General features: G+C 48.3%; 1 protein-coding gene across 1 annotated transcript in view; it reads right to left on the bottom strand.

Annotated features, from left to right (window-relative positions):
- Positions 1–27029, bottom strand: part of eag (ether a go-go) — a 60189-nt gene that overhangs the window by 18711 nt on the left and 14449 nt on the right. Inside the window, exons 5-12 of the mRNA XM_069334683.1 lie at positions 20496–20664; positions 19468–19722; positions 17361–17572; positions 6802–6952; positions 6134–6432; positions 4519–4634; positions 1722–1866; positions 48–135 (exon numbers count right to left, since the gene is read on the bottom strand). Of these exons, the coding sequence (XP_069190784.1) occupies positions 48–135; positions 1722–1866; positions 4519–4634; positions 6134–6432; positions 6802–6952; positions 17361–17572; positions 19468–19722; positions 20496–20664 (1435 nt within the window). The remainder of the gene's footprint in view (positions 1–47; positions 136–1721; positions 1867–4518; positions 4635–6133; positions 6433–6801; positions 6953–17360; positions 17573–19467; positions 19723–20495; positions 20665–27029) is intronic.

The following is a 27029-nucleotide window of genomic DNA, read 5'->3' as shown; positions in this document are numbered from 1 at the left end:
CGAATCTTTGTTTCCCTGAGAAGAAAAGACTCGAACCATGAACGTACCTTCGTTCCTGCCGAAGATGTTCTTCCACTTGCGTGGGCCGTTGGTCTCGCAGACGTTGTTCATTCTGGCGGGCGGCATCTTCACCACCTGCACACACACAAGGACACGCATCGGTCACCAAACATACCAAACACGCTCCGCTCCATACTTACAACACTTAAGTGTTGTAAGTATGGAGCGGAGGAGTATGTAAGTATGGAGCGGAGTTGTAAATATGGAGTATGACTAAGAATCACGTGACTCTTAGTCACGTCAAATGTAATGGGGCATGAGAGGTTGAGTCATATATTTTCTAATAAGGAACACAAGTCAGGCCTTGGAGGGCACTGGAGAGTTAGTGAGCGTATTGACCGCTTTCTTGAAGGGAAAGAGGTCGACGGGCTCGAGACAAAATATGAGGGAAATATTTCTATAGATATGTTATGGGACGCAATTTAAAATGTGTTGAAATATGACAACTGAGAGTAGGAACGAAACAGTCTTCTCATCCCTAACAACATAGATCACTAAATATACTCAAAACTAGATATGAGAGATGAAAGATCAGAGAGAGAGAGATACTTTATTGTAACAGAGAAAGGCTGGTAGAATAGCCGCAAAAGTTCACCAGATGGCACCGCCTTGTCATGGCGTTTATGGCCTGTCATAATAAGGCTGTTTTCCTCTCTGGCCTCCTGTGGCGATACCTTGCAGCTACCTTGCGCTGATTTCGAAAATCAACGTCCCCGCGGCTCAGTGTCTCAGGCCTCCTGAGAGGCCATGGGCAACTGGAGTGCTCAGAGTCTTAGGATTCTAGGTTGAATCTGCACAAGATGCAGATTCCATGCCGGTGATGTGTATTCCAGTGTGAGTTGCGGTCTGGTCTCCTGACTGTTGGGCGATTAGGTAGGTAAACACTGTAGATGTTTAAAACACTGGTGATGCTGGCTGAGGGTGTGGGGGACTGGATAGAAAGCTGCTTTGATGGAGAAATTGTCCCCCTCCAATAAGCAGTGAGGTCTTTATTGAGGGAGTGGCAGTGGGACTTGGCACGGTAGGAGAGTGTAGACAGCATAGTGTTGACTGTAATGGACATTCGCCGTAAGATCTAACGGTCTTTGCCCATCCAATGAGGACCCACTAGGCTAAACTAAATAAGGTTAGGATAAGTTAGGTTTGGATAAGTTAGGTTGGAATAGTTTCCTTGCAGGATGCTCCTTGAGTGACGGTAAACTAATCATGTAAAAATCCTAGGACTGATACCAGCTGTCTAAGGATGGGTAAACACATTGTGTAGAAACCCTGAAGACGGCAGCGTACTGTCCCTAGGGCAGCGAGTCCCGAGCAGGAACCCCCGGGACTAGAGCATGCCATCGCCACAACCAAAATGGCCTGCTTCTGGCTTACTTTACCCTACTAGGCTGTCCATCCTCTGGTGGAGTTTATAGTATCGTGCGGTACTTCCACTGACGGCTAGTTTTAGAGGTTCGTTACTATCTGTACTGGGTAACCCTTACCACCGCTCCGTCCACTTGCAATAATACACTGTACAACACGAAGGAATCTTCATGGTGTACAGATATACTAATACAGAAAGGACTCAACATATATACTAGTTAGTATTCTAAATGAATTGCCCACATGTGTGGAAGAAAATACACCGAAAACACAAATATACAGCTGTATACATGTACCTTGAGGGCATCAGTGGTGCCCACCAGCTCAGAATCGGAGCGTTCCCCAGAGCCCCGCTCCACATCACGTCCACTCACGCCCACCAAGTCAGAGGAGGCGCTGTTGGGCGTGCCCGAGCCGCCACCAGCCTTGTCTCTCCGGAACCTGGAGAACCTGAGGTGTTAATGTCGCCGTACTCCAGAGCAAGAGGCAACTGGTACGGCCGCCAGGGTACGGCTACACCTGGGGGTTATACCCTCCACCGCCTGCTTCTTGACAATGCTCATCAGTTGTTTATATGAGGAGAATGGTATTTTTAATAGAAATGTACATAGAGATACATTTAGGCAAGCTTCTGAATAAATATACATATCTGACACACACACATATTGTGTGTGAGTGTACTCACATACTCACTAGGTGAGTACACACACATACACACACACACACAAAGGGCTGGATTCCTTAAATAAGGAAACACACCAGAAAAGTTTAGACAAACTACTTTACTTCAAATAACAAATACTAAAAAAAAAAAAAGAGGTCAACATAAGAAGTTCAAAAAGATTATACATGAACCCTTTGAAAGGTCTCACGCTTAAAATAAAAAATAAAAATATGCAAATTTGTAGGAAAATAGCAAGTTTATCTAAATGTTATTATTGTAAACAAGTAATGCGGGTCGCTGCACGCTTCTTGAGTAATCGAGTGCTTAACAAAATACGTTAGGCGAGATTATTGACAGACGGGAAGAGTTGGGGTGTGGATGGTTGAGGGAGTGGTTGAGGGGGATGGTTGAGGCGTGGGAGGTGCATCTAGGCTTCACCAGCACCACTGAATATTTACTCTCGTAGTGCTTGATATCTCTGTTTGATTTAGATTCTCATACTCGGAAGCGGTTGCTCTGAATCTCTAGAGGTTGTGTTTGAGGCGTGTGGTGTGTGTAAGAGTGGCAGAGGTTAGAGTTGTAAAGCATTGAAAGCAGTGCCAGTTAGCTAGATTCCACACAGGCTCACTCACCCACCCACCCAATCACTCGGTAAGTTACGGATGCAAAGCGAATGAAATAAATATTAACTAAGGCTACGGCTGGGTTTACAGTCTACCTTGAATAATAATAATCAGTGGTAAAAGAGGAGAACAAGCAGGGGAGATGAGGAGTTTGAGATATGGGTTCCTACACTCCTGCCTTGTGCTAAGGATTAACCCTCGATACTGACTGCTATAACCAGGTGATTGGTCTCCAGGTAGTGGGAGATGGAGACAGAGGCTACGATAGGGATCTGATCTCTTACAAGTGGATGGTTGTAGAAGCTGACAGCTTAAGACGGCACCTTTCGCGTGTTCCAAGTGCTGTGGGAACTCGCTAGTTATTGATGGATTAGTGCGGGGGGCAGTGGGCGCTAAAGGCAAAGTCTGGTAGAGCAGGGGAAATCTATAGCTACCAGTAGGAAGGGAGATCACTACATTGTGGTTGATGGTGCCACGAGACCACTGTGCTCCAGATGGGTAGCCAGTGAGAGGGTAGCGTGAGGAATATACCATAGCTCACTCCATCTATAGCTCTATGAAGGATGGAGGTGGAGAAGGAAGGAAGGCGCCGGCTGGCCGTCGCCCCTCACCACACGCGCCGCGCACACCACACCACGTAACATTACACATTATGTTAACTTCCTCTTAATACCTTTACCCTCAATACATATTTCTTAAGGTAAGCAGCGGGTGGGGTATAGGGGGAGGTGTCTGTAGGAGGAGCGAGAGTGAGAAGTGACGACGCCCACACCCTCTCACCCACACCCTCCAGACACCGACGCCGCCCCTTGCTACGGGCTCTCTTTCACCCAGTTGTTAGTGAATCAGAGCTAATTAATACAATACTGTCAAATAAACATACAAAAGAGAAGAGCAAAAAACGATCCCAAGAAAGCAGATATATGGGACAAAAAGCAGCTAGGAAAATAAAACAAAACAAGGTATTTAAGTGCCCCTGTGACCCTGGCGAAGCAGTCCTGAGACCCCCCAGTAAAGCCAATGACTCAAGAAGGTGACTATAGAGGCCGTCGGGTCCAGATCCGACCCGACGGACCATCAACTTTACCTCCTAGTTTGCTCGCCGACACTGGTTGGCGGGAGTCAGAGGAACAAGGAAAAGAAACACAGTCAACATACGAGCTGCACCAGACGCCAAACAAAAACAAACAAACAAACACACACACTTTTCCCCTGGTCCTCAAAGGGCTGAATTAACAGTAGTCTTTTATCTAGATCTTTATATGTCAAAAACTATTTAAGAAAGACAAAAAAATGAATGGATTAGCACAATTATGTTTATTAACTGGAGAAATGAATTATAAACAATTAGCAAGTTTCTTCCCAAGGATCACTTCCCCAAGTGGAATAATTCCCAAGGATCACTTCCCCAAGTGGAATAGTTCCCAAGGATCACTTTCCCAAGTGGAATAATTCCCAAGGATCACTTCCCCAAGTGGAATAGTTCCCAAGGATCACTTTCCCAAGTGGAATAATTCCCAAGGATCACTTTCCCAAGTGGAATAATTCCCAAGGATCACTTCCCCAAGTGGAATAATTCCCAAGGATCACTTCCCCAAGCGGAATAATTCCCAAGGATCACTTCCCCAAGTGGAATAATTCCCAAGGATCACTTCCAAGGGCAATAGTAAAGCACAGTAAAAGCCAACTCAACTCTTCTCTTAGCTAATAAAGACTAACCCAATCGCCCCCAGTTCAGTAAAGATGAACCCAAAGGTTCCCAGCTTAGGGTAAAGGTCACCTGAAGAGTGGGTGTGGGTAGCCTACCTGGAGAAGATCTTCCTCACGAGGTGGTCATGGCTCAGCTCCTGCTGGGGCTCGTGCTTGCGCCTCTCGGCCAGCTCCTTCTCCCGCCGGACGTCGCTCACTTTCCGGAAGATGAGCTGGAGGGGCGAGGACAGAGGGCGCGTCAGTTAGCGCGGGAGTGAAGGTGGCGCCGAGGCCCGCTCTGGACGCTAGCGGCGGCCAGGAGGGGGGCGAGTGGGGGAGGGGGCGAGTGGGGGAGGGGCGAGTGGGGGAGGGGGCGAGTGGGGGAGTGGGGCGAGTGGGGCGAGTGGGGGAGGGGGCGAGTAGGGGAGCGGGCGAGTGGGGAGGGGGCGAGTAGGGGAGCGGGCGAGTGGGGAGGGGGCGAGTGGGGGAGGGGGCGAGTGAGGAGAGGGGGGGCGAGTAGGGAGAGGGGGCGAGTGGGGGAGGGGGCGAGTGGGGGAGTGGGGCGAGGGGGGCGAGTGGAGAGGGGGCGAGTGGGGGAGGGGGCGAGTGGGGAAGGGGGCGAGTGGGGGCTGAGGGAGAGGGGTAGGGCGAGAGGGGGAAGAGGTGGTCGAGTGGTTACGTGGGGGAGCGGGGTGACGGGAGGAGGGGCGACTTTAACTTGAGAAACATCAGAAGAAAATAATTCAGGAAACTACAGAAGGCCTATAGGCCTATTGATTAAGTTCTTACAGCCTAAAAAAAAAAACAATCTTCTGCTTTTTTTATCATTTATCATTATTTAAAGAAATAACGTGGTAGGGGGGGGGGCGGTGAATCAGATGTAATATATATATCAACACAAACATAGAGCATGGAACAATACATATTAAATAGGAGAGATTAAGGCTGAGGAAAGTCCTGGGTAAATACTGGTTTGGAAATAGGGTTGCTGATTTATAGAACAAATTACCCAGTGACACGAATGATTTGGGTGGATATAAATAAGGAGAGCCTATTTATATCCACCCAAACTCATTCATATATATATATATGTCTAACCTACGCTTGAAACAATCACACAAACGTATACTTTATGTATATCTAAAATTTAACGAAAATGATAATTAACCCGTAATGCTTGCCCTTACAAGTGTATAATATGAACCTAATTTATAGCACGAAATACATTGTATATTCATTATTTTTAGCCTTATTATCAACACTAAACTGTAACTATGTCGATCATTACAGCCATGAAGTACATTTGCGCTGTGCCTTTCATACAACTATTTTTTTTAATATACTATAAATTATACAATCATTTCCCGCACAAAACTAAAACATTTCTTTAAGTGTACTGATTGGTCAGGGTTCAAAATGTTGTTATAAGTAGGCATCCATCAGTCTCAGGAGACTATGGAGTTATGCTCTGGTTGTCGGTCTGGAGTGGCCTCTCCAGGGCGCAAAGCCAGGGTAGGTTGATAAGGGAGAAGAAGCTGTTACCCATGCACCAGGTCCACGGCGCCGAAAGTCTCCAATATAAAGGCAAACGCCTAATACGATTGGTTCCAGCGCCGTCGCAGGAACCTAATCATTAAAACATCACACCATTAAATTGTATCTATTTACATATAACAACAACAAAGTTACTCTCAACTGCACCTTGCAGCTCGTGCACGAGCACGCTACTCACTCTGTGTCTGAGGTTATAGGTGAGGACGAGGTTCCTGGCGAAGGAGTTGGCGAAGGCGTGGTAGAAGTCGAGGACCTCCAGCAGCTTTTCCCGCTTGATGGCGTGCAGGTCGCAGTAGGTGAGGGCGCGCACGTTGGCGGCGCTCTGGCCGACGGTGGGATCCTTCCAGAAGGTGTCGCCGAAGACGTCACACTTGCCCAGGATGGCCACCACCTCGTCGTCCTGGATGACCTCCAACGACCCCGTCACTATGAAACACAGCGTGTCCAACGACTCCCCCGTGTGAAACAGCAGGTCCCCTGCAAGGCGTCCAGTGCACTGAAGCTCTCTTATTTCAACCGATTTATTCTCACTACTTAGATGTATTTAATCTATAATAACATGTGTACTTCAATTCATCTGGCCATCTACCGTGTTGCATTCGTACGGCCTCTGTGGCCTAAGGGGCTAACAACCCGAATAACACGCAATTACGAGAAATCCGCCATTCCCTGTGAATTGTGGAGATCGAGTAAGTCCGCCATTACGCTACAATGTCAATACTTTTACCTCACGCTCACACACACACACACACACACACACACACACACACACACACACACACACACACACACACACACACACACTCACAATGACACACACACACACACACACTCACACAGACTTACCTGGAGCGGAGTGACTCATTGTGAAGTGCATCGCCAGGGCTCTAAGACAGCCGTCGGAGGCCAACCGGAAGGCTGGGTGCTCGTTGAAGACCTTGCGGTTTAAGTGGACGCAGATGTCGGCCTTCATGTCCTTGGGGCAGTAGTTGAGGACCTATGGACGAGCCAGGGTTAGTAAGGGCCGCCCTGCCACACACACACACACACACACCTCCAGGTCCACTCACAAGGGGTCGAGGCAACACCCTTCGTCTCATACCACTCGGTCATGCTGCAATCTTAGAATTATGCTTTTCAATTCCATACTATGACGAAAGAAAACTATAAAAGATTATATTTAATTGAATAAAGTATAAGACCTGCAACAGTCACAATACAGGGTTTCAAGTGCTCTTCAAAACGAATGCAATGATATTATAGAAGGAAAAAAAAAGCAGTTTTGTAAATGAAAAAAACTGCTGAATTTCCATAAAAAGTGCTATATATAGGATAAAGCTATGTTGCAATCAGTGTCAAGTAGCCTGGTAAGATATGTTGCAGCACCCTGCAAGAGCAAGCATGACAAAAACTGCTTTCATGTAGCAATAGTAAAGGAAAGCTGACCCCCAGCTGTGGAGGGGAAGGAGGGGGAAGGAGAGGACGGGTTCAGCATGAACAGACGTCATCACGCGTTATCTCGGCGATAGATCAAGATAACGAATCTATCGAAGATGCGTACAGGACCGTCGTTACCAACCTATTAACACCCACCTGTTTTATCACTGTCACCTTGACACTGTCACCTTGTCACTGTTACTTTGACAGGCCATCAAATGGCGACATCCGCCATCTTATACGCCAACTTTTATCTCTAATGTTTAGCATCACTACGCGAATTACGCACATTTTTTCATAAGTTAGAGAATGCGATAGTTAATGTGTTCCGCTACACATCACGCATGCACATGCAACAGCTAACATCACACCGACCAACATCACATCCACAAACATCACACCACAAACATCACACCGGCAAACATCACACCGGCAAACATCACACCCACAAACATCACACCGGCAAACATCACACCGGCAAACATCACACCGACCAACATCACACCGACCAACATCACACCGACAAACATCACACCGACAAACAGCACACCGACAAACATCACACCGACAAACATCACACCGACCAACATCACACCCACAAACATCACACCGACCAACATCACACCCACAAACATCACACCGACAAACATCACACCGACCAACATCACACCCACAAACATCACACCGACCAACATCACACCCACAAACATCACACCGACAAACATCACACCGACAAACATCACACCGACAAACATCACACCGACAAACATCACACCGACAAACAGCACACCGACAAACATCACACCGACCAACATCACACCGACCAACATCACACCGACAAACAGCACACCGGCAAACATCACACCGACCAACATCACACCGACCAACATCACACCCACAAACATCACACCGACAAACATCACACCGACCAACATCACACCGACAAACATCACACCGACAAACATCACACCGACAAACATCACACCGACCAACATCACACCCACAAACATCACACCGACAAACATCACACCGACAAACAGCACACCGACAAACATCACACCGACAAACATCACACCGACAAACATCACACCGACAAACAGCACACCGACAAACATCACACCGACCAACATCACACCGACAAACATCACACCGACCAACATCACACCCACAAACATCACACCGACAAACATCACACCGACAAACAGCACACCGACAAACATCACACCGACAAACAGCACACTGACAAACATCACACCGACAAACATCTGTGACGGTGTCCCACCCCTATATTTCTTCCTTCTCAGCTTAGAAGAGTCATATCTCCGTAGCCTAAGTATTCTCTGATGTTCAGGGAACATTTTCATGTGTGGGAAAGCGTGGAGCGTAACTAAACTGGCTACAAAGTGGCCAGCTAAGTTTGATAATGCAGGGGGCTTGTGCCTTTTGGGGCACAAGACGGCGCTTAGCCATCCTGTTTCCCGCCTAGACGCCGTGACACTTCCCGGCACCTGATTGGCCAGGTGAGGTCACGTGCCGGGAGTGACCAATGACGAGAGCCCTCGGGCGGTATGACGTCACGAGGCGGAGGGCTCTCGGGGCAGCTGGCGCCTGGGCGGGAAGAGTACGTCACGAGCCGTCATAGAGGGAAGACGCGCTCGAGCGAGCTCCGGATCTAGAGAGCCTTTACCAGTAGATTTAAGCTGCGCTTCGATTCTGCAGACAGTCTGAGAAGCCATCCAACTTCCGTGGAGTGCCCAGAGGCAAGGACGGACCGGATTAGAGAGCCAAGAGCTCTATCAAGAGTCTGCAGCAGAGGGAACGTTGGGCTGGTGACGTCTGGGACGCCCAGAGGACCACGTATTACACATCAAGCGTGTAGCTACGGCCGAGCCAAATCTACTGGCAGTGAGGCGAGGGGAAGCTGTGCTGGACTGCGAGGTGTCGGCAGTACCAGTGAGAGTGGAGGAGGACGACGGAGGTACCTGTCTCCAGTACCCCGGACAAGAGGAGGAGGAAGGCAGTACCTGTTGGGAATTAGCACGGTGAGGACGCGTTACCACGAAGGCAACGGAGGAACCTGTGTGTGTGGTGGGAACTAGTCGTCGGCAGAGCAGACGCCAGGACCAGGAACCTCAACATCCCTCAACAGAGGACGAGTCAGCTTCGTGGTTGGAGTGAAATAAGGTAGATAATTGTCCCTCCCTTTACCCCTTTTGATCTAGGCAAGCTAGAGTAATTTATATGTTGTGAACATTTCTACTCATCATTTTATTGTCTTAAGGACAGAATATTAGGCTAGGAGCCAAGAGCTCATTTAGGCATGAGTTGGTGTGTGTGAGCATTAAGGCGGGGATGTTAGTGATCCCTGGAGGTGGTAGCTGGTGTGCAAAGAGCCGGCAACGAACTCTGAAGCGCCCAGCTGATTGCATCGCTAGAGGCTTCAACGTCAAGAAACTGTCGTACTAAAGTGCCCTTATCCTAACCTACCAGAGGACCCAAAACAGAAAACGGGACAGTACGTCACTTTCGCCAGCAGCTTCCATTTTCTAGTACTTACAATGTTTGGCCTTAGGGAGAGTAATAGGTCAAAATGCGACGAGCTAAGGAGGCCAAGTTGTTTTGTCGCCCCTCGAAGCGACATCTGTCTGTTATCTGTCACTCGAGACAAGACCTCCCAGAAAAAAAACGTACTCATAATATTAAAAGTTATTTAAAAGTTACTGAATTGCAGACAAGGGGTTATCTTCTTCAGGTTATCTTGAGATGATTTCGGGGCTTAGCGTCCCCGCGGCCCGGTCCCTCGTCCAGGCCTCCTTTTTGTTACACATCCCCCTGGAAGCAGCCCGTAGCAGCTGTCTAACTCCCAGGTACCTATTTACTGCTAGGTGAACAGTGGGCATCAGGGTGAAAGCAACTCTGCCCATTTGTTTCCGCCTCCGCCGGGGATCGAACCCGGAACTTTAGGACAACGAATCCTGAGCGCTGTCCACACAGCCACTTAAATGCACTCAAGTTTCACAACCTTACAAAAAAGAGAAGAGCCACAGGGGCTATGATCACTACATACAAAATACTGAGAGGGAAATAGACAAAGTCGACATGGACAGCTGTTTTTCTTGTTTTTCCTGCAAGAAAGGAGGACATAGATTCCATATTCACCTGGGCTGAATGAGACTCGAGTCCTGGACCCCAGGCGTATGAGACCGACCCTCTATCGACTGTGCTATGAGCAGTGTTAATAGGGAAAAGTTTCCTTATTAAAACTGAAAGAGGACATGTGTAAAAAAAAATACATTTTCGTTTACCTCACTCTCACATTTACCTCACTCTCACATTTACCTCACTCACATTTACCTCACTCTCACATTTACCTCACTCTCACATTTACCTCACTCTCACTTTTACCTCACTCTCACTTTTACCTCACTCTCACTTTTACCTCACTCTCACGTTTACCTCACTCTCACGTTTACCTCACTCTCACTTTTACCTCACTCTCACGTTTACCTCACTCTCACATTTACCTCACTCTCAATTTTACCTCACTCTCACGTTTACCTCACTCTCACATTTACCTCACTCTCACATTTACCTCACTTTGGCTAGACGTGTGAGTGGCCACAGCCTCATAAGATACATAAGTGTATTTTACTGTACTCAACCCCTTGGATTGGACGGTACAGTCACTGCCTCGCTTCCCTGCTGGTCTGCGTTCGATTCCCCAGGGTCCAAAGCATCGTTCCTCCCAATGGCTGTGTCACAAAATACAGTGATACAGCGACTACATCACTGTATCACTCAAGACATCTGGTTACAGTACATCACTGTAGATTTCACATTACAGTCGTAAACACACTTAAAAAATAAACATATCCTCACTGAACAAAACATTTCCTCACAATTAACAAAATCTAATTAACAATTATATAATTGAACGTTATCATTAAAGTGGTAATTTGTATGATAAAAATATTTCCGCGACATTAATCTGTGTTTACATGGGAGAGGTGAAGAGCAGGACGGGCCTTGTCAGCTGACGTGGTGCTTGGAGGGTCGACGCTAGTTGCTAGTTGAGGCTAGTTTGATGCTTGAAGGGGTCAGCAGTTGCTAGTTGAGGCTAGTTTGATGTTTGAAGGGGGTCAGCAGCTGCTAGTTGAGGCTAGTTTGATGCTTGAAAGGGTCAGCAGTTGCTAGTTGAGGCTAGTTTGATGCTTGAAAGCGTCAGCAGTTGCTAGTTGAGGCTAGTTTGATGCTTGAAAGGGTCAGCAGTTGCTAGTTGAGGCTAGTTTGATGCTTGAAGGGGTCAGCAGTTGCTAGTTGAGGCTAGTTTGATGTTTGAAGGGGTCAGCAGTTGCTAGTTGAGGCTAGTTTGATGCTTGAAGGGGTCAGCAGTTGCTAGTTGAGGCTAGTTTGATGTTTGAAGGGGTCAGCAGCTGCTAGTTGAGGCTAGTTTGATGCTTGATGGGGTCAGCAGTTGCTAGTTAAGGCTTGTTTGATGTTTGAAGGGGTCAGCAGTTGCTAGTTAAGGCTTGTTTAATGCTTGAAGGGGTCAGCAGTTGCTAGTTGAGGCTAGTTTGATGCTTGAAGCGGTCAGCAGTTGCTGGTTGAGGCTAGTTTGATGTTTGATGGGGTCAGCAGTTGCTAGTTAAGGCTAGTTTAATGCTTGAAGGGATCAGCAGTTGCTAGTTAAGGCTTGTTTGATGCTTGAAGGGGTCAGCAGTTGCTAGTTAAGGCTAGTTTAATGCTTGAAGGGGTCAGCAGTTGCTAGTTAAGGCTTGTTTGATGTTTGAAGGGGTCAGCAGTTGCTAGTTAAGGCTTGTTTAATGCTTGAAGGGGTCAGCAGTTGCTAGTTGAGGCTAGTTTGATGCTTGAAGCGGTCAGCAGTTGCAAGTTGAGGCTAGTTTGATGTTTGATGGGGTCAGCAGTTGCTAGTTGAGGCTAGTTTGATGCTTGAAGGGGTCAGCAGTTGCTAGTTGAGGCTAGTTTGATGCTTGAAGGGGTCAGCAGTTGCTAGTTAAGGCTTGTTTAATGCTTGAAGGGGTCAGCAGTTGCTAGTTGAGGCTAGTTTGATGCTTGAAGCGGTCAGCAGTTGCTAGTTGAGGCTAGTTTGATGTTTGATGGGGTCAGCAGTTGCTAGTTAAGGCTAGTTTAATGCTTGAAGGGATCAGCAGTTGCTAGTTAAGGCTTGTTTGATGCTTGAAGGGGTCAGCAGTTGCTAGTTAAGGCTAGTTTAATGCTTGAAGGGGTCAGCAGTTGCTAGTTAAGGCTTGTTTGATGTTTGAAGGGGTCAGCAGTTGCTAGTTAAGGCTTGTTTAATGCTTGAAGGGGTCAGCAGTTGCTAGTTGAGGCTAGTTTGATGCTTGAAGCGGTCAGCAGTTGCTAGTTGAGGCTAGTTTGATGTTTGATGGGGTCAGCAGTTGCTAGTTGAGGCTAGTTTGATGCTTGTAGGGGTCAGCAGTTGCTAGTTGAGGCTAGTTTGATGCTTGAAGGGGTCAGCAGTTGCTAGTTGAGGCTAGTTTGATGCTTGAAGGGGTCAGCAGTTGCTAGTTGAGGCTAGTTTGATGCTTGAAGGGGTCAGCAGTTGCTAGTTGAGGCTAGTTTGATGCTTGAAGGGGGTCAGCAGTTGCTAGTTGAGGCTAGTTTGATGGTTGAAGGACCAGTAATTGTTAATAGAGATAAATTGACGTCTGGAAAGTCAAGCTAGTTACTAGTTCGGTAGGCTGACAGGCTTTACTTGTTAAATATACATCAGACGGGTGACTAAAGTTAATTGTTTCATGGTTAATTACATCTAGCATTACAACACATTGATTGGTTACAAGGGTACGGGTGTGGGTACGGGTGTGGGTACGGGTGTGGGTACTAGTGAGGGGGGGTTGTGGGGGTGGTGAGGAGGGGGGGGGGTGTGAGAGAGGTGTGAGGAGGGTGTGAGAGAACAGGTGAGAAGTTAGGCCATTAACACATGTCTGTATCACTTACACTGAAGAGTGGTGAAGAGGGAGAGACACATTGTTGAGACACATGTCTTATACCTACGATGGGGGATGAGACAGAGGATGGGGAGGCTGGGGATGGGTCATAAGACACCTGTATCACACCTATCAACACTTGTATCACACTTATCAACACCTGCACGCAGTGGCCAGAGCCGGGGGTTCCCTCCCGAGGCTAAGGGGACCGACACGGAAGGGTCCAAGCACCTTACAGCTGGAGGAAGAGACGAAACGCTTGTGGCAGTGCGAAGGAAAAATGGGCAGAGCGGAGAGCCCCCAACATGCAAGAATGTTGCTAGGTAGCATTGGGCAGGAGGCAGCCAAGGTCGGGGATATACACTCTCTCAGTCTCACTTTGGGAGGAAACCCGCGTCTTATACTAGTGAAAAGCATGCAAGAAAAAATGATCACAAATCACGCCCATTGCCGGAGGGAAAAAACCAGAGCAAGCAAAGTTGTGCATGAGAAGATCTGAGCCATGAGAGAGGGGCAGTGTGGTGGCCGGGAAGGTCCACCCAGGATTCGAACCCACGCGCGCTGTTAAGGGGGGCGGCTCACTTCGTATTGTCGTGTCATGTTAGGGTTGTGGTGTCATAGCAAGGTGTATGTGTGTTTGTGTCAGAATGCTCGTGATGCCTGTAGCATCAAACCTAACGCGTCGGTGCCAAGAGGTTAATGGTCCCCACATTGACCGTATCTGAGAGAATTTGCAACATTCAATACGTCAGTATGTCGATATGCAACTGTTAGGAAGCAGGAAATAATAACAACACATATATGACATTAACCACAGGTCAGTGTCGACGCTAAGAGTGCCACGACACACAGGTGAGTGCCATGACACACAGGTGAATGCCACGACACACACAGGTGAGTGCCACGACACACACAGGTGAGTGCCACGACACACAGGTGAATGCCACGACACACACAGGTGAGTGCCACGACACACACAGGTGAGTGCCACGACACACAGGTGAATGCCACGACACACACAGGTGAGTGCCACGACACACAGGTGAATGCCACGACACACACAGGTGAGTGCCACGACACACAGGTGAGTGCCACGACACACAGGTGAATGCCACGACACACACAGGTGAGTGCCACGACACACAGCTGAATGCCACGACACACACAGGTGAGTGCCACGACACACAGGTGAGTGCCACGACACACAGATGAGTGCCAAGATACACAGGTGAGTGCCACGACACACAGATGAGTGCCACGACACACACAGGAGAGCGCCACGAAACACACAGATGAGTGCCACGACACACACAGGTGAGTGCCACGACACAGATGAGTGCCACGACACACAGATGAGTGCCACGACACACACAGATGAGTGCCACGACACACAGATGAGTGCCACGACACACAGATGAGTGCCACGACACACAGATGAGTGGCACGACACAGATGAGTGCCACGACACACACAGATGAGTGCCACGACACACACAGATGAGTGCCACGACACACACAGATGAGTGCCACGAAACACAGATGAGTGCCACGACACACAGATGAATACCACGACACAGACGAGTGCCACGACACACACAGATGAGTGCCACGACACACAGATGAGTGCCACGACACACACAGGTGAGTGCCACGACACACAGGTGAGTGCCACGACACACACAGGTGAGTGCCACGACACACACAGGTGAGTGCCACGACACACAGGTGAGTGCCACGACACACAGATGAGTGCCACGACACACAGGTGAGTGCCACGACACACACAGGTGAGTGCCACGACACACAGATGAGTGCCACGGCACACACAGGTGAGTGCCACGACACACAGGTGAGTGCCACGACACACAGATGAGTGCCACGACACACACAGGTGAGTGCCACGACACACACAGGTGAGTGCCACGACACACAGGTGAGTGCCACGACACACACAGGTGAGTGCCACGACACACACAGGTGAGTGCCACGACACACACAGGTGAGTGCCACGACACACACAGGTGAGTGCCACGACACACACAGGTGAGTGCCACGACACACACAGGTGAGTGCCACGACACACAGATGAGTGCCACGACACACACAGGTGAGTGCCACGACACACACAGGTGAGTGCCACGACACACACAGGTGAGTGCCACGACACACACAGGTGAGTGCCACGACACACACAGGTGAGTGCCATGACACACAGATGAGTGCCACGACACACACAGGTGAGTGCCACGACACACAGATGAGTGCCACGACACACGCAGGTGAGTGCCACGACTCACAGGTGAGTGCCACGACACACAAAGGTGAGTGCCACGACACACACAGGTGAGTGCCACGACACACAGGTGAGTGCCACGACACACACAGGTGAGTGCCACGACACACACAGGTGAGTGCCACGACACACACAGGTGAGTGCCACGACACACAGATGAGTGCCACGACACACACAGGTGAGTGCCACGACACACAGGTGAGTGCCACGACACACACAGGTGAGTGCCACGACACACACAGGTGAGTGCCACGACACACACAGGTGAGTGCCACGACACACACAGGTGAGTGCCACGACACACACAGGTGAGTGCCACGACACACACAGGTGAGTGCCACGACACACACAGGTGAGTTCCACGACACACAGATGAGTGCCACGACACACACAGGTGAGTGCCACGACACACACAGGTGAGTGCCACGACACACACACAGGTGAGTGCAAAAGTCAAATATCGTTGACAGAAGTCACAGGTCATTGCAAGAAGTCACGAGGTCGATGCAACAAGTCAGGACTCGTTGCAATAAGTCACAGGGCGTTTGGACAAAACACAAGATCCATCCCACAAGACACAGGTCGTTGTTACATGTCGGAGGTCGTTGAGACAGGTCGTTGAGACAGGTCGTTGAGACAGGTCGTTGAGACAGGTCGCTGAGACAGGTCGTTGAGACAGGTCGTTGAGACAGGTCGCTGAGACTGGTCGTTGAGACAAGGAGTTATCACATGTCACAGGTGTAATGAAAAATGCTTTATATATCTGTTGCAGCTTAAGTCATTCTATTGCAATATATATTTGTTTTGGGTGCTGTTTGGCCGCCTCTCCAGTTTTTCAACAATCATAAATTAAACAAATTACAAACTTCTAATGAACTACAAAAAGGCATTCATTGTCTTGATTAATTATGGCTGTCTCATTTTAATACAAATTGAAATACGGGATTTAGATTGTGAGTGGAATTAGATCTATCTACGATAGAGAGAAACTACTTCCATGCTGGCTAACTTACCTCTTTGGTTCATGGTATTTAGTGCCAGTGCCAGGAGCTGTGGTAGGGAACCATGTGTGTAGATAAAGACAAATATTGTCTCTCAAATGTCAATCAACTCGTGTACAGGTTCCTGAGCCTTTCTGGGCTCTATCATATCTACATTTGAAACTGTGTATGGAGTCAACCTCCACCACATCACTGCCTAATGCATTCCATCTGTTAACTATTCTGACACTGAAAAAGTTCTTTCTAACGTCCCTGTGGCTCATGTGGGTACTCAGTTTCCACCTGTGTCCCCTTGTTCGTGTGCCCCTTGTGTTGAACAGCCTGTCTTTATTTACTCTATCAATTTCTTTGGGAATCTTGTATGTATATGTGTGTGTATGTGTATGTGTATCTGTGTCTTAGTGTGTGTGTGTATATGTGTGTGTATATGTGTGTGAGTGTATATGTGTATATGTGTGTGTGTGTATATATATGTGTGTGTGTGTATATGTGCGCGCACGTGCGTGTGAGTGTGTATGTGTGTGTGTGTGAGTGAGCACATACGCGCGTGGGTCCTTGAAGGCGTAAAAGAGCGAATCGTTAAATAAAAAGACCAAGAAAAAATTAAATAATAATTGAGAAAAAAAATCAAAACACTTTTAAAAAAAGCAATCCAGCATGCTTTTCACTCGTATAATTCCGGCCTGTCGCGTTGGGTCATAGGTACCTCATTTTCTACCTTGTTGGTGTCAATGCCCTTCGTCATGGCCCAGGTGGAGACGACATAATCCATCACCCGCTCTGACAGCGCCTTCGGCACCTCGTGGAGCTTCATAAACTCCCTCACGTTGTTCAGCATCTCGTGGTACTTGGCGGTAGCCGAGGTCATCTGCTGGATGATGGTGGTGACGTGGCCGAAGATGGTGGCGTAGAGGAGCGCTGTAAGGGGGAAGGGACGGGGAGAGAGAGAAAGGGGAGAGGGGTGGGGAGCGAGAAGATATATTCAGAGGGCATGACATAATAGGTTTAGGGAGGGCAAGAACATAGGTTCAGAGGGGGGCATAAATATAGTTTCATGGGCGTAAACATAGTTTCAGAGGGACGAGAACATAGGTTCAGGGCATAAACATATTCTCAGAGGGGTGAGAACACAGCTTCATGAGCAAGACAAACAGGTTCAGGGGGAAGGACTCAGATACCAGGGAAGTGAACACAGGTTCAGGAATGGTACCTGGAGATGACTTAGGGGATATATCCAAGGGACCTGTCCCTATGTTCTGGGATGGAAATAGGGGACACATACACATGCACACTATATGTATATATATTAAATGTAATGCCCTAATTATGCTCATTGAAAAGAACATTAACTTGATTGGCAGATGAATCAATATTATTTTGATGAAATCAATTCATCACATTGACACATTCTTGGGTCATCACCGTGTTGGCAAATTGCTATAGTGTTATCTCATCTGCTATCATGTACCTTCTTGTTTACCTCAGCCTCTTGCTTACCTCAACAAGACGCAAGACCAGTTCTTAAAACAGTGACCCTCCCCCCCCCACACAAGACATTTGATGGGGAAGATTATACAAAAAGGTAGCCTTCTGGAGTCCTTTCTTGTTCACTGGTAAGGTCACTTGAGTGTATAGGCATCAGACTAGGCCTATGACTAGGCTGTAGAAGTTGTTTTTATTCTTTACATATACCTCGCCACTAGTCTGGCAGCCAGCAAATCTTGGGTTACAGCTAATTCAGCCATACCTTTTTTAGCACGGCAACTTGTGGCCTTGTGTAACCCATACGTGCGAAAAGCGACGTAATTAGTAAGAGGACAGGTTGCTCCTGATCCAAAGGTGGACAGCTTTCAGCCCACACTCAGCCAATAACAATTGGGATGGTGAGAAGGTTGCTAAATGCATCAACACAAAATATGAAAAAACTGACACAAAAAAATTGAATAAGTCCCGATTCGTACTAATAGGCTCCCGGATAACGTAAAAGTTGCTGGATTGTTTCAAGCGCAGGACAGACAAACAAATGAATGACCCACAGAAATCACAATAGCGTGATGCATCTAATGAACAAACCCACGAGGGTCGTGACGAGGGTTCGAACCTACGTCCGAGAGGATTCCCAGATGCTGCCTTAATCGACTGAGCTACGATCCGTTGGTAAATCAGGATGATTTTCCGGTTGCAATTCTTTTACCCATGTCGTAGCTCAGTCGATTAGGGCAGCATCTGGATCCTTTCGAACGTAGGTTTGAACCCTCGTCACGGCCCTTGTGGATTTGTTAAAGAAATTAATGATTGTTGTTGGATATAAATATAGGAGCTGACTTGCCAAGGCCAACGTGACTTTTGCAGTCTTCATGTAGATGCACAAACAAGTACAAAGTTTATAAGTAGCTTAAAGAAAACTGATGAAAGTACACATAAATCCCGTTATCATGATACATCAATGAACAAATCCACAGGAGTCAAAGTCTTTTAACCAGGTCGTGGTGCAGTCACCTAGGGCGCTCCTGAGAATACCCAATGCATGGGTTCGATCCCTCATCACGGCTCCTGTGGACTTGTTTTTTGATGAAAGTGGTCTTGAGAAATTAATTAGTACATTGCCGGTGGGCGGCCCAGACACACATGGACATTAGGAAGTGTCAAGGAAGAGTAGGACTGGACGTGTGGGATGGGACGTGTGGAACTGGACGTATGGGACTGGACGTATGGGAATGGACGTGTGGAACTGGACGTGTGGAACTGGACGTGTGGAACTGGACATGTGGGACTGGACGTGTGGAACTGGACGTGTGTGGGACTGGACGTACCTGCAATAATCATCATGCAGATAGTGAAGATCTTCTCATTGTCCGTCTCCGCCGCGACGTTGCCAAACCCGACGGAGGTCATGCACGTCATGGTGAAGTAGAGAGATGTTACGTACATAGTCTTCTTGCTGGGTCCGTTGATGAGCTCCAGCGTGTTGGAGCCGTTGGAGACGATGTAGGCGTAGGGGGACTGCGTGACATTGGCCAGCTTCCACAACCAAGAGTACTGGATCCCGTTGTCCGCGTCGCTCTTACCTGCTCGAAGGGAAAAACACTCGCGTCAGTACGTAAATGAAAAATACATAAAGTCAATACGCAAAGGGAAAAAAAAACACTTGTATCAATACATAAAGGAAAAATACGTAAAGTTAATACGTAAAGGGAAAAAACACTTGTGTCAATATGCAAAGGAAAAATACGTAAAGTCAATACGTAAAGAGAAAAGCACTTGCGTCAATACATAAAGGAAAAATATGTAATGGGGAAAACACTTGCATCAATACGTAAGGTAAAAATACGTAAATTCAATTCGTTAAGGAAAACACACTTGCGTCAATACGTAAAGGAAAACACACTTGCGTCAATACGTAAAGGAAAAATACATAAAGTCAATACGTAAAGGGACAAAAACACTCATCAGTACGTCGGCCTAGACGCATCTCTCTCCAAAAATGCTAAAAAAAAAATCTTCATCCCATTCTGAATTGAGATGAAGAACATATCCCTCCCTGCAGGGATGTTGGTTGTCTAAATTCCTTCCAGCATCAGTGAGGTGTTATACACTGTAGACAATACATATCAGGAAGACATTTATAAAAGGTGGTGGCCTAATTATTCAGCTTTTAATATGAAATAATGTGTGTCTGTGGTTATTTGTGAGTTAAAATGCTATCAGGAAACTTCCGAAAATGGTTTGGGTTGCAACACAGGTTAGTTCAGGTTCTATAACGGCATCAATGTGTGGCAGTGGTAGGGCACCTACCTGTGTGGCACTGCTGGAACCTATGTAGCACTGCTGGGGCACCTACCTATGCTGTACCAGATGCAGGCAAGCCAGTGCGCCACCAACATATAGAAGCAGAGGAGGAGTATCAACATGGCGGCTCCGTACTCCAAGTAACGGTCCAGCTTCCTAACTACTCGTCCCAGGCGCAACAGTCGAACCACCTTTAACGCCGAGAATAACGACCCGATGCCCTGCAAGGTGAATGGTGGTATCAGGTCCTTACCCACATCTCGATGAAGCATGTAAACAAGGGATTATATACAGGGTCCCTATCCGAAGGATCACTTGGGAAACTCTTTTAGGGTCAAGGTTTCTCGGTTCCTGTGATGATTAGATTTGAGGATTTCCTTGTCATGTTTACTCCTTGTGATGTGGATGTCGTCTGTAACATCGCTGGGAGGGCCCGCGCTTCTCTTTCTTAGGCTGGGACGGCAGTGGAAGAGGACGTGTATGTGGAAAGGCACTGTCTGTTCCGGGGACAAATTACACTCTAGGTGAGAAAGGTTCTGCAAGAATAGTAAGTCTTACTAAAAGTTTATAGTCAAATTTAGGGACCGAGTAGAAATTTTTCTTCAAGTTTAAACGAGTGACGACTCGGAAGGTTTGCCGCCATACTTCAGAACAATGTCGTGTGGCCATATGTCCTCCTTATGTTCCCCAACGTCCAGAAAACGGTCAAATTAAAGTGTCCTTATTCTAGCCTACGGGAGGGTACATCGTCCATAGAGATCCCAATCTCCTGAAGGTTTAGAGAGCCACACGTGCGTTTGTTTACTGGTGAGCGCTAACACGTGTGTTTGTTTACTAGTGAGTGCTGACGACACGTGCGTTTGCTTACTGGTGAGCGCTGACGACACGTGCGTTTGTTTACTGGTAAGCGCTGACGACATGTGCCCACCTGGTGCACATATACACACATGACTCACACACCTGCCTTCCAGGCCACATGTTCCAGCATGCTACATCAAAATCTCAATCAGGCAGAAATCCTAATTATCCTCAGAATCTCAAAAATTTATTGTGGCTTTGAATATTATTTTTAAATACAGAATATACAAAAAAATCCATGAGTATCAATCAATTAAATTTGACCCCCAAGAAATTTCCCGGAATTCTAAGAACGTTATAGTAACGTTTTAAGATCCTCAAGACGTTTCTAATGATATAATAAAAACACCTTAAGAGTTTCCCAAGGTGTCCTAAATACGTTTTTTTCCAGAATCAAGAATATTGTCCAGAGATTTAAACAATTTCCAGACCCCCAAGAATTTGTAAAAAGAGGTTAAAACGATTTTTTTTTTTAGGCATTTTCCAACTTTTAAGAATATCAAGAGATTTATTGCTCAAGGTCTCCAGAATTTAAAAAAAATATCTATGAGGTTATGCAATATTTAATTTTTGAGTTAAGCATTTGGTTAAGGATCAAATTTCCAGGGATCTCCTCCCTTCTATGAGACTTGAAGCTTCGTCAAGTAGCCCTTAGCAATTCATGATTTTTTTTCAAGATTTTGAAAAATTCACCTTTCTTACAAAATTTCAATTTTCTTGAATTTTTTTTAGACATCTGAAAATTTAGGGTCTAGAACTCAAGAATTGAAGACCCTTAAAGAACATAAAGATTCACAGAGATCAAATAATCTATTAAAAAATGAACATAGTAATACAGAATAGCAAAGCCTTCGAGTTAAATTTAACCAGGCATAGGTTTTATGTACATATATATATATATATATATATATATATATATATATATATATATATATATATATATATATATATATATATATATATATATATGAGAAAAATATGTATGTTATTAAAGCAAATTACAGTTATTAGACCTACGTTCCAACTGCTGACAGCTGCCCCCTCTAACACCAGGGGGGCTATTTAGTCCTCAGACCCACCACACATCAGCGCCCAATACTACGTTTTGGGTACTTTTATTGACATTGCGCATCTCCCACTGGTATATCTTCACTACCTAGAGGGCGGCACCCCCCCTCTTCACAACCACCATTACTACCCAGGGGGGCATCGCTGCAAAACTATCACTTTTAAGGGAGTCGTTATATTTCGCGACCAATATTATCCCCCTTGCTATAACCACAAACAAGTGGGTACCACAACCCAGCCAGCACCATCACAACTACCACTATCTATCAACACTGCACTACTACTACAGCCACCACAGCTACCACCAGGGAAGCACCACAACTACCACCACATGAGAACTACCACTCCCTTACAGTAGAGCGTGAGTGTGGTGTGAGAGAGAGCAGTGTGAGAGTGAGACACAGCACGTGAGGGGTGAGCGAGAGAGCACGTGAGGGTGAGCGAGAGAGCACGTGAGAGCACGGTACGGCGGTGAATGTGGAAGCGGCAACCCATGCAGCGGGTGGTGGACCCACACCCATGTACTTATACATAAGCACACAGAAAGGTGTGGGAGTGTGTCAACACGCACCTATGGGTCTAGGGGCAGGCACACCTGTGGGTGTAGGGCAGGCACACCTGTGGGTGTAGGGGTAGGAACACCTGTGGGTGTCGGGGCAGGCACACCTGTGGGCGTAGGGCAGGCACACCTGTGGGTGTAGGGGCAGGCACACCTGTGGGTGTAGGGGCAGGCACACCTGTGGGTGTAGGGGTAGGAACACCTGTGGGTGTCGGGGCAGGCACACCTGTGGGCGTAGGGCAGGCACACCTGTGGGTGTAGGGGCAGGCACACCTGTGGGTGTAGGGGCAGGCACATCTGTGGGTGTAGGGCAGGCACACCTGTCGGTGTAGGGGCAGGCACACCTGTGGGTGTAGGGCACACCTGTGGGTGTAGGGCAGGCACACCTGTGGGTGTAGGGCAAGCACACCTGTGGGTATAGGGCAAGCACACCTGTGGGTGTAGGGCAGGCTCACCTGTGGGTGTAGGGCAGGCACACCTGTGGGTGTAGGGCAGGCACACCTGTGGGTGTAGGGGTAGGCACACCTGTGGGTGTCGGGGCAGGCACACCTGTGGGTGTAGGGCAGGCACACCTGTGGGTGTAGGGGCAGACACACCTGTGGGTGTAGGGAAGGCACACCTGTGGGTGTAGGGCAGGCACACCTGTGGGTGTAGGGGTAGGAACACCTGTGGGTGTCGGGGCAGGCACACCTGTGGGTGTAGGGCAGGCACACCTGTGGGTGTAGGGGCAGGCACACCTGTGGGTGTAGGGGCAGGCACACCTGTGGGTGTAGGGCAGGCACACCTGTGGGTGTAGGGCAGGCACACCTGTGGGTGTAGGGCAGGCACACCTGTGGGTGTAGGGCAAGCACACCTGTGGGTGTAGGGCAGGCTCACCTGTGGGTGTAGGGCAGGCACACCTGTGGGTGTAGGGCAGGCACACCTGTGGGGGTAGGGGTAGGCACACCTGTGGGTGTCGGGGCAGGCACACCTGTGGGTGTAGGGCAGGCACACCTGTGGGTGTAGGGCAGGTACACCTGTGGGTGTAGGGGCAGGCACACCTGTGGGTGTAGGGCAGGCACACCTGTGGGTGTAGGGCAGGCTCACCTGTGGGTGTAGGGCAGGCACACCTGTGGGTGGAGGGCAGGCACACCTGTGGGTGTAGGGGTAGGCACAGCTGTGGGTGTCGGGGCAGGCACAGCTGTGGGTGTAGGGCAGGCACACCTGTGGGTGTAGGGGCAGGCACACATGTGGGTGTAGGGCAGGCACACCTGTGGGTGTAGGGGCAGGCACACCTGTGGGTGTAGGGCAGGCACACCTGTGGGTGTAGGGCAGGCTCACCTGTGGGTGTAGGGCAGGCACACCTGTGGGTGTCGGGGCAGGCACACCTGTGGGTGTAGGGCAGGCACACCTGTGGGTGTAGGGGCAGGCACACCTGTGGGTGTAGGGCAGGCACACCTGTGGGTGTAGGGGCAGGCACACCTGTGGGTGTAGGGCAGGCACACCTGTGGGTGTAGGGGTAGGCACACCTGTGGGTGTCGGGGCAGGCACACCTGTGGGTGTAGGGGCAGGCACACCTGTGGGTGTAGGGCAGGCACACCTGTGGGTGTAGGGGCAGGCACACCTGTGGGTGTAGGGCAGGCACACCTGTGGGTGTAGGGCAGGCTCACCTGTGGGTGTAGGGCAGGCACACCTGTGGGTGTCGGGGCAGGCACACCTGTGGGTGTAGGGGCAGGCACACCTGTGGGTGTAGGGCAGGCACACCTGTGGGTGTAGGGGCAGGCACACCTGTGGGTGTAGGGCAGGCACACCTGTGGGTGTAGGGCAGGCTCACCTGTGGGTGTAGGGCAGGCACACCTGTGGGTGTCGGGGCAGGCTCACCTGTGGGTGTCGGGGCAGGCACACCTGTGGGTGTCGGGGCAGGCACACCTGTGGGTGTAGGGCAGGCACACCTGTGGGTGTAGGGGCAGGCATACCTGTGGGTGTAGGGCAAGCACACCTGTGGGTGTAGGGCAGGCACACCTGTGGGTGTAGGGGCAGGCATACCTGTGGGTCTAGGGCAAGCACACCTGTGGGTGTAGGGCAGGCACACCTGTGGGTGTAGGGACAAGAGCACCTGTGGGTGTAGGGCAGGCACACCTGTGGGTGTAGGGCAGGCACACCTGTGGGTGTAGGGAAGGCACACCTGTGGGTGTAGGGTAGGCACACCTGTGCGTGTAGGGGCAGGAGCACCTGTGGGTGTAGGGGCAGGCGCACCTGTGGACGGAGGGGGGAAATAGGGGGGATGGGCGTGCACATATAGAACAGAACACAACGAATGTTTTCACCAGAACAGGTTTCCACCACTGCCTTTCCACTGCCCCTGGTAGGCCTTTTCCCACGCCCACGTAGGCCTATACTAGTTCACATATTGACGCTTGGATAGTTAAAACCTTTCCCAAAATTTCCACCAAGATATATTTATAAGGTGAACGGGAGTGAAATTCTGTTTTAGTATTCAAAACCATGATTTTGTCTTCAATAACACCAAGACAAGGAGTTGGCACTTTAATAATTAAACATTAATTATTAAATAATTATGATAATTAAACATTAATTGCCTAGTTCACCTTTATCGTGCTTGCAGTCCGTCATAGGGTTAGACTGCCTCGGCTCAACACCAACCTGTGCTTTCAAATGGCACACACACAGCATTTTGGTGTCAAAATCCCCCAAAACGGACAATATATGATGTACTTTAAATCATAAGTGACTCGCAAACATTCATGTTTTTCTATGCGTGGGTTTGTCGGGTAAATTAGGTTCCGCAGAACATCCTTTTACCTGTCCTCAGACCTTGTCCATTCCATCCAGCGGTCGACCCCCAAGGGCGCATTCATCAATTTTAACATCCTGTTCATTCAAAATAATAATTTACTCAAAAATCAATTAATATTGGTACATATATTAGCATACTGTGTATATTTAGGCATTGGTTAGGTTAGGTGTTTAGGTTCTGTTGGCGATTACTTGTATTTGTAGTACGTGGGTGAAGCATTTACAGCGTTGTGGTTCGAACACAAGTCGTCAGTGAAGCACTTGTCCCGGAAGTGTTCGGACGTCATCAGTTGTGAGTCGTGTGTAAACCGTTTTTCATTCATAAACAGAGGGTTTGGCGGGTGGGTGGAATAGACTTAGGGCCTTTGTTTGGAGGACGGGCTGAGTATGAAATATTCAGCTAAAGAACCAATGGAGTACCAGTGGGTCTCTAAGGTATTGCCTATTTCCTGCTTGCTGTAGTAGTTTTGAATGCTTATGATGTGAGATTAACTAATATATATATATATGCAACAAGGATAAAAAAAGATAATCCAGTAATGGAGAATAACGGCAGTGAAACACTACACACACAAATCACAATAACGTAATGCATCAATGCGTCTGGGATGATCTCGGACGTAGGTTCGAATCCTCGTCACGGCCCTTGTGGATTTGTTCACGACAGTGAAAGTGGAAAGGATAACAGTGATGTAGCGCTTTCAACTCTCCCGAGTCGTGATCAGCACTGTACTGAGAAAGACAAGTGTAAACATGGTACAAAGAGGACGAGGGTGGGACGGAATGTTCTCTGCGGCCAGATTCACGAAGCAGTTACGCAAGCACTTACGAACCTGTCCATCTTTTCTCAATCTTTGGCGGCTTTGTTTACAATTATTAAACAGTTAATGAGCTCCGAAGCCCCAGGAGGCTGTTTATAACAATAACAATAGTTGATTGGCAAGTTTTCATGCTTGTAAACTGTTTAATAAATGTAACCAAGGCCGTCAAAGATTGAGGAAAGATGTACACGTTCGTAAGTGCTTGCGTAACTGCTTCGTGAATCTGGCTCCTGGACGACGAGCAGCAGCAGCACAGGACGCCGCCAGATGTCTTTAACAAAGGTAAACAAGTTTGATATTCCCCCCCCCCACTAGTTTATGACCGCGTCCTTTCTCTAGCGAGGTTCAGGATAACGTAGTTATCCTTCCCATATACTACTGAATCATCAGGTACATCACACAAGGTGCCTGCTATCATGGTATGTGCTTTATTACCGCCCAAATGTGCCACAACCTTATGACTTCCTTCCCGGGTTGTAAGTTC

This window comes from Procambarus clarkii, chromosome 31, assembly GCF_040958095.1.
Source record: "Procambarus clarkii isolate CNS0578487 chromosome 31, FALCON_Pclarkii_2.0, whole genome shotgun sequence".
Taxonomy (NCBI): Eukaryota; Metazoa; Arthropoda; class Malacostraca; order Decapoda; family Cambaridae; genus Procambarus; species Procambarus clarkii.
The sequence above is the reverse complement of the archived record's forward strand: the minus strand, read 5'-3'. Positions and strand labels throughout refer to the sequence as shown.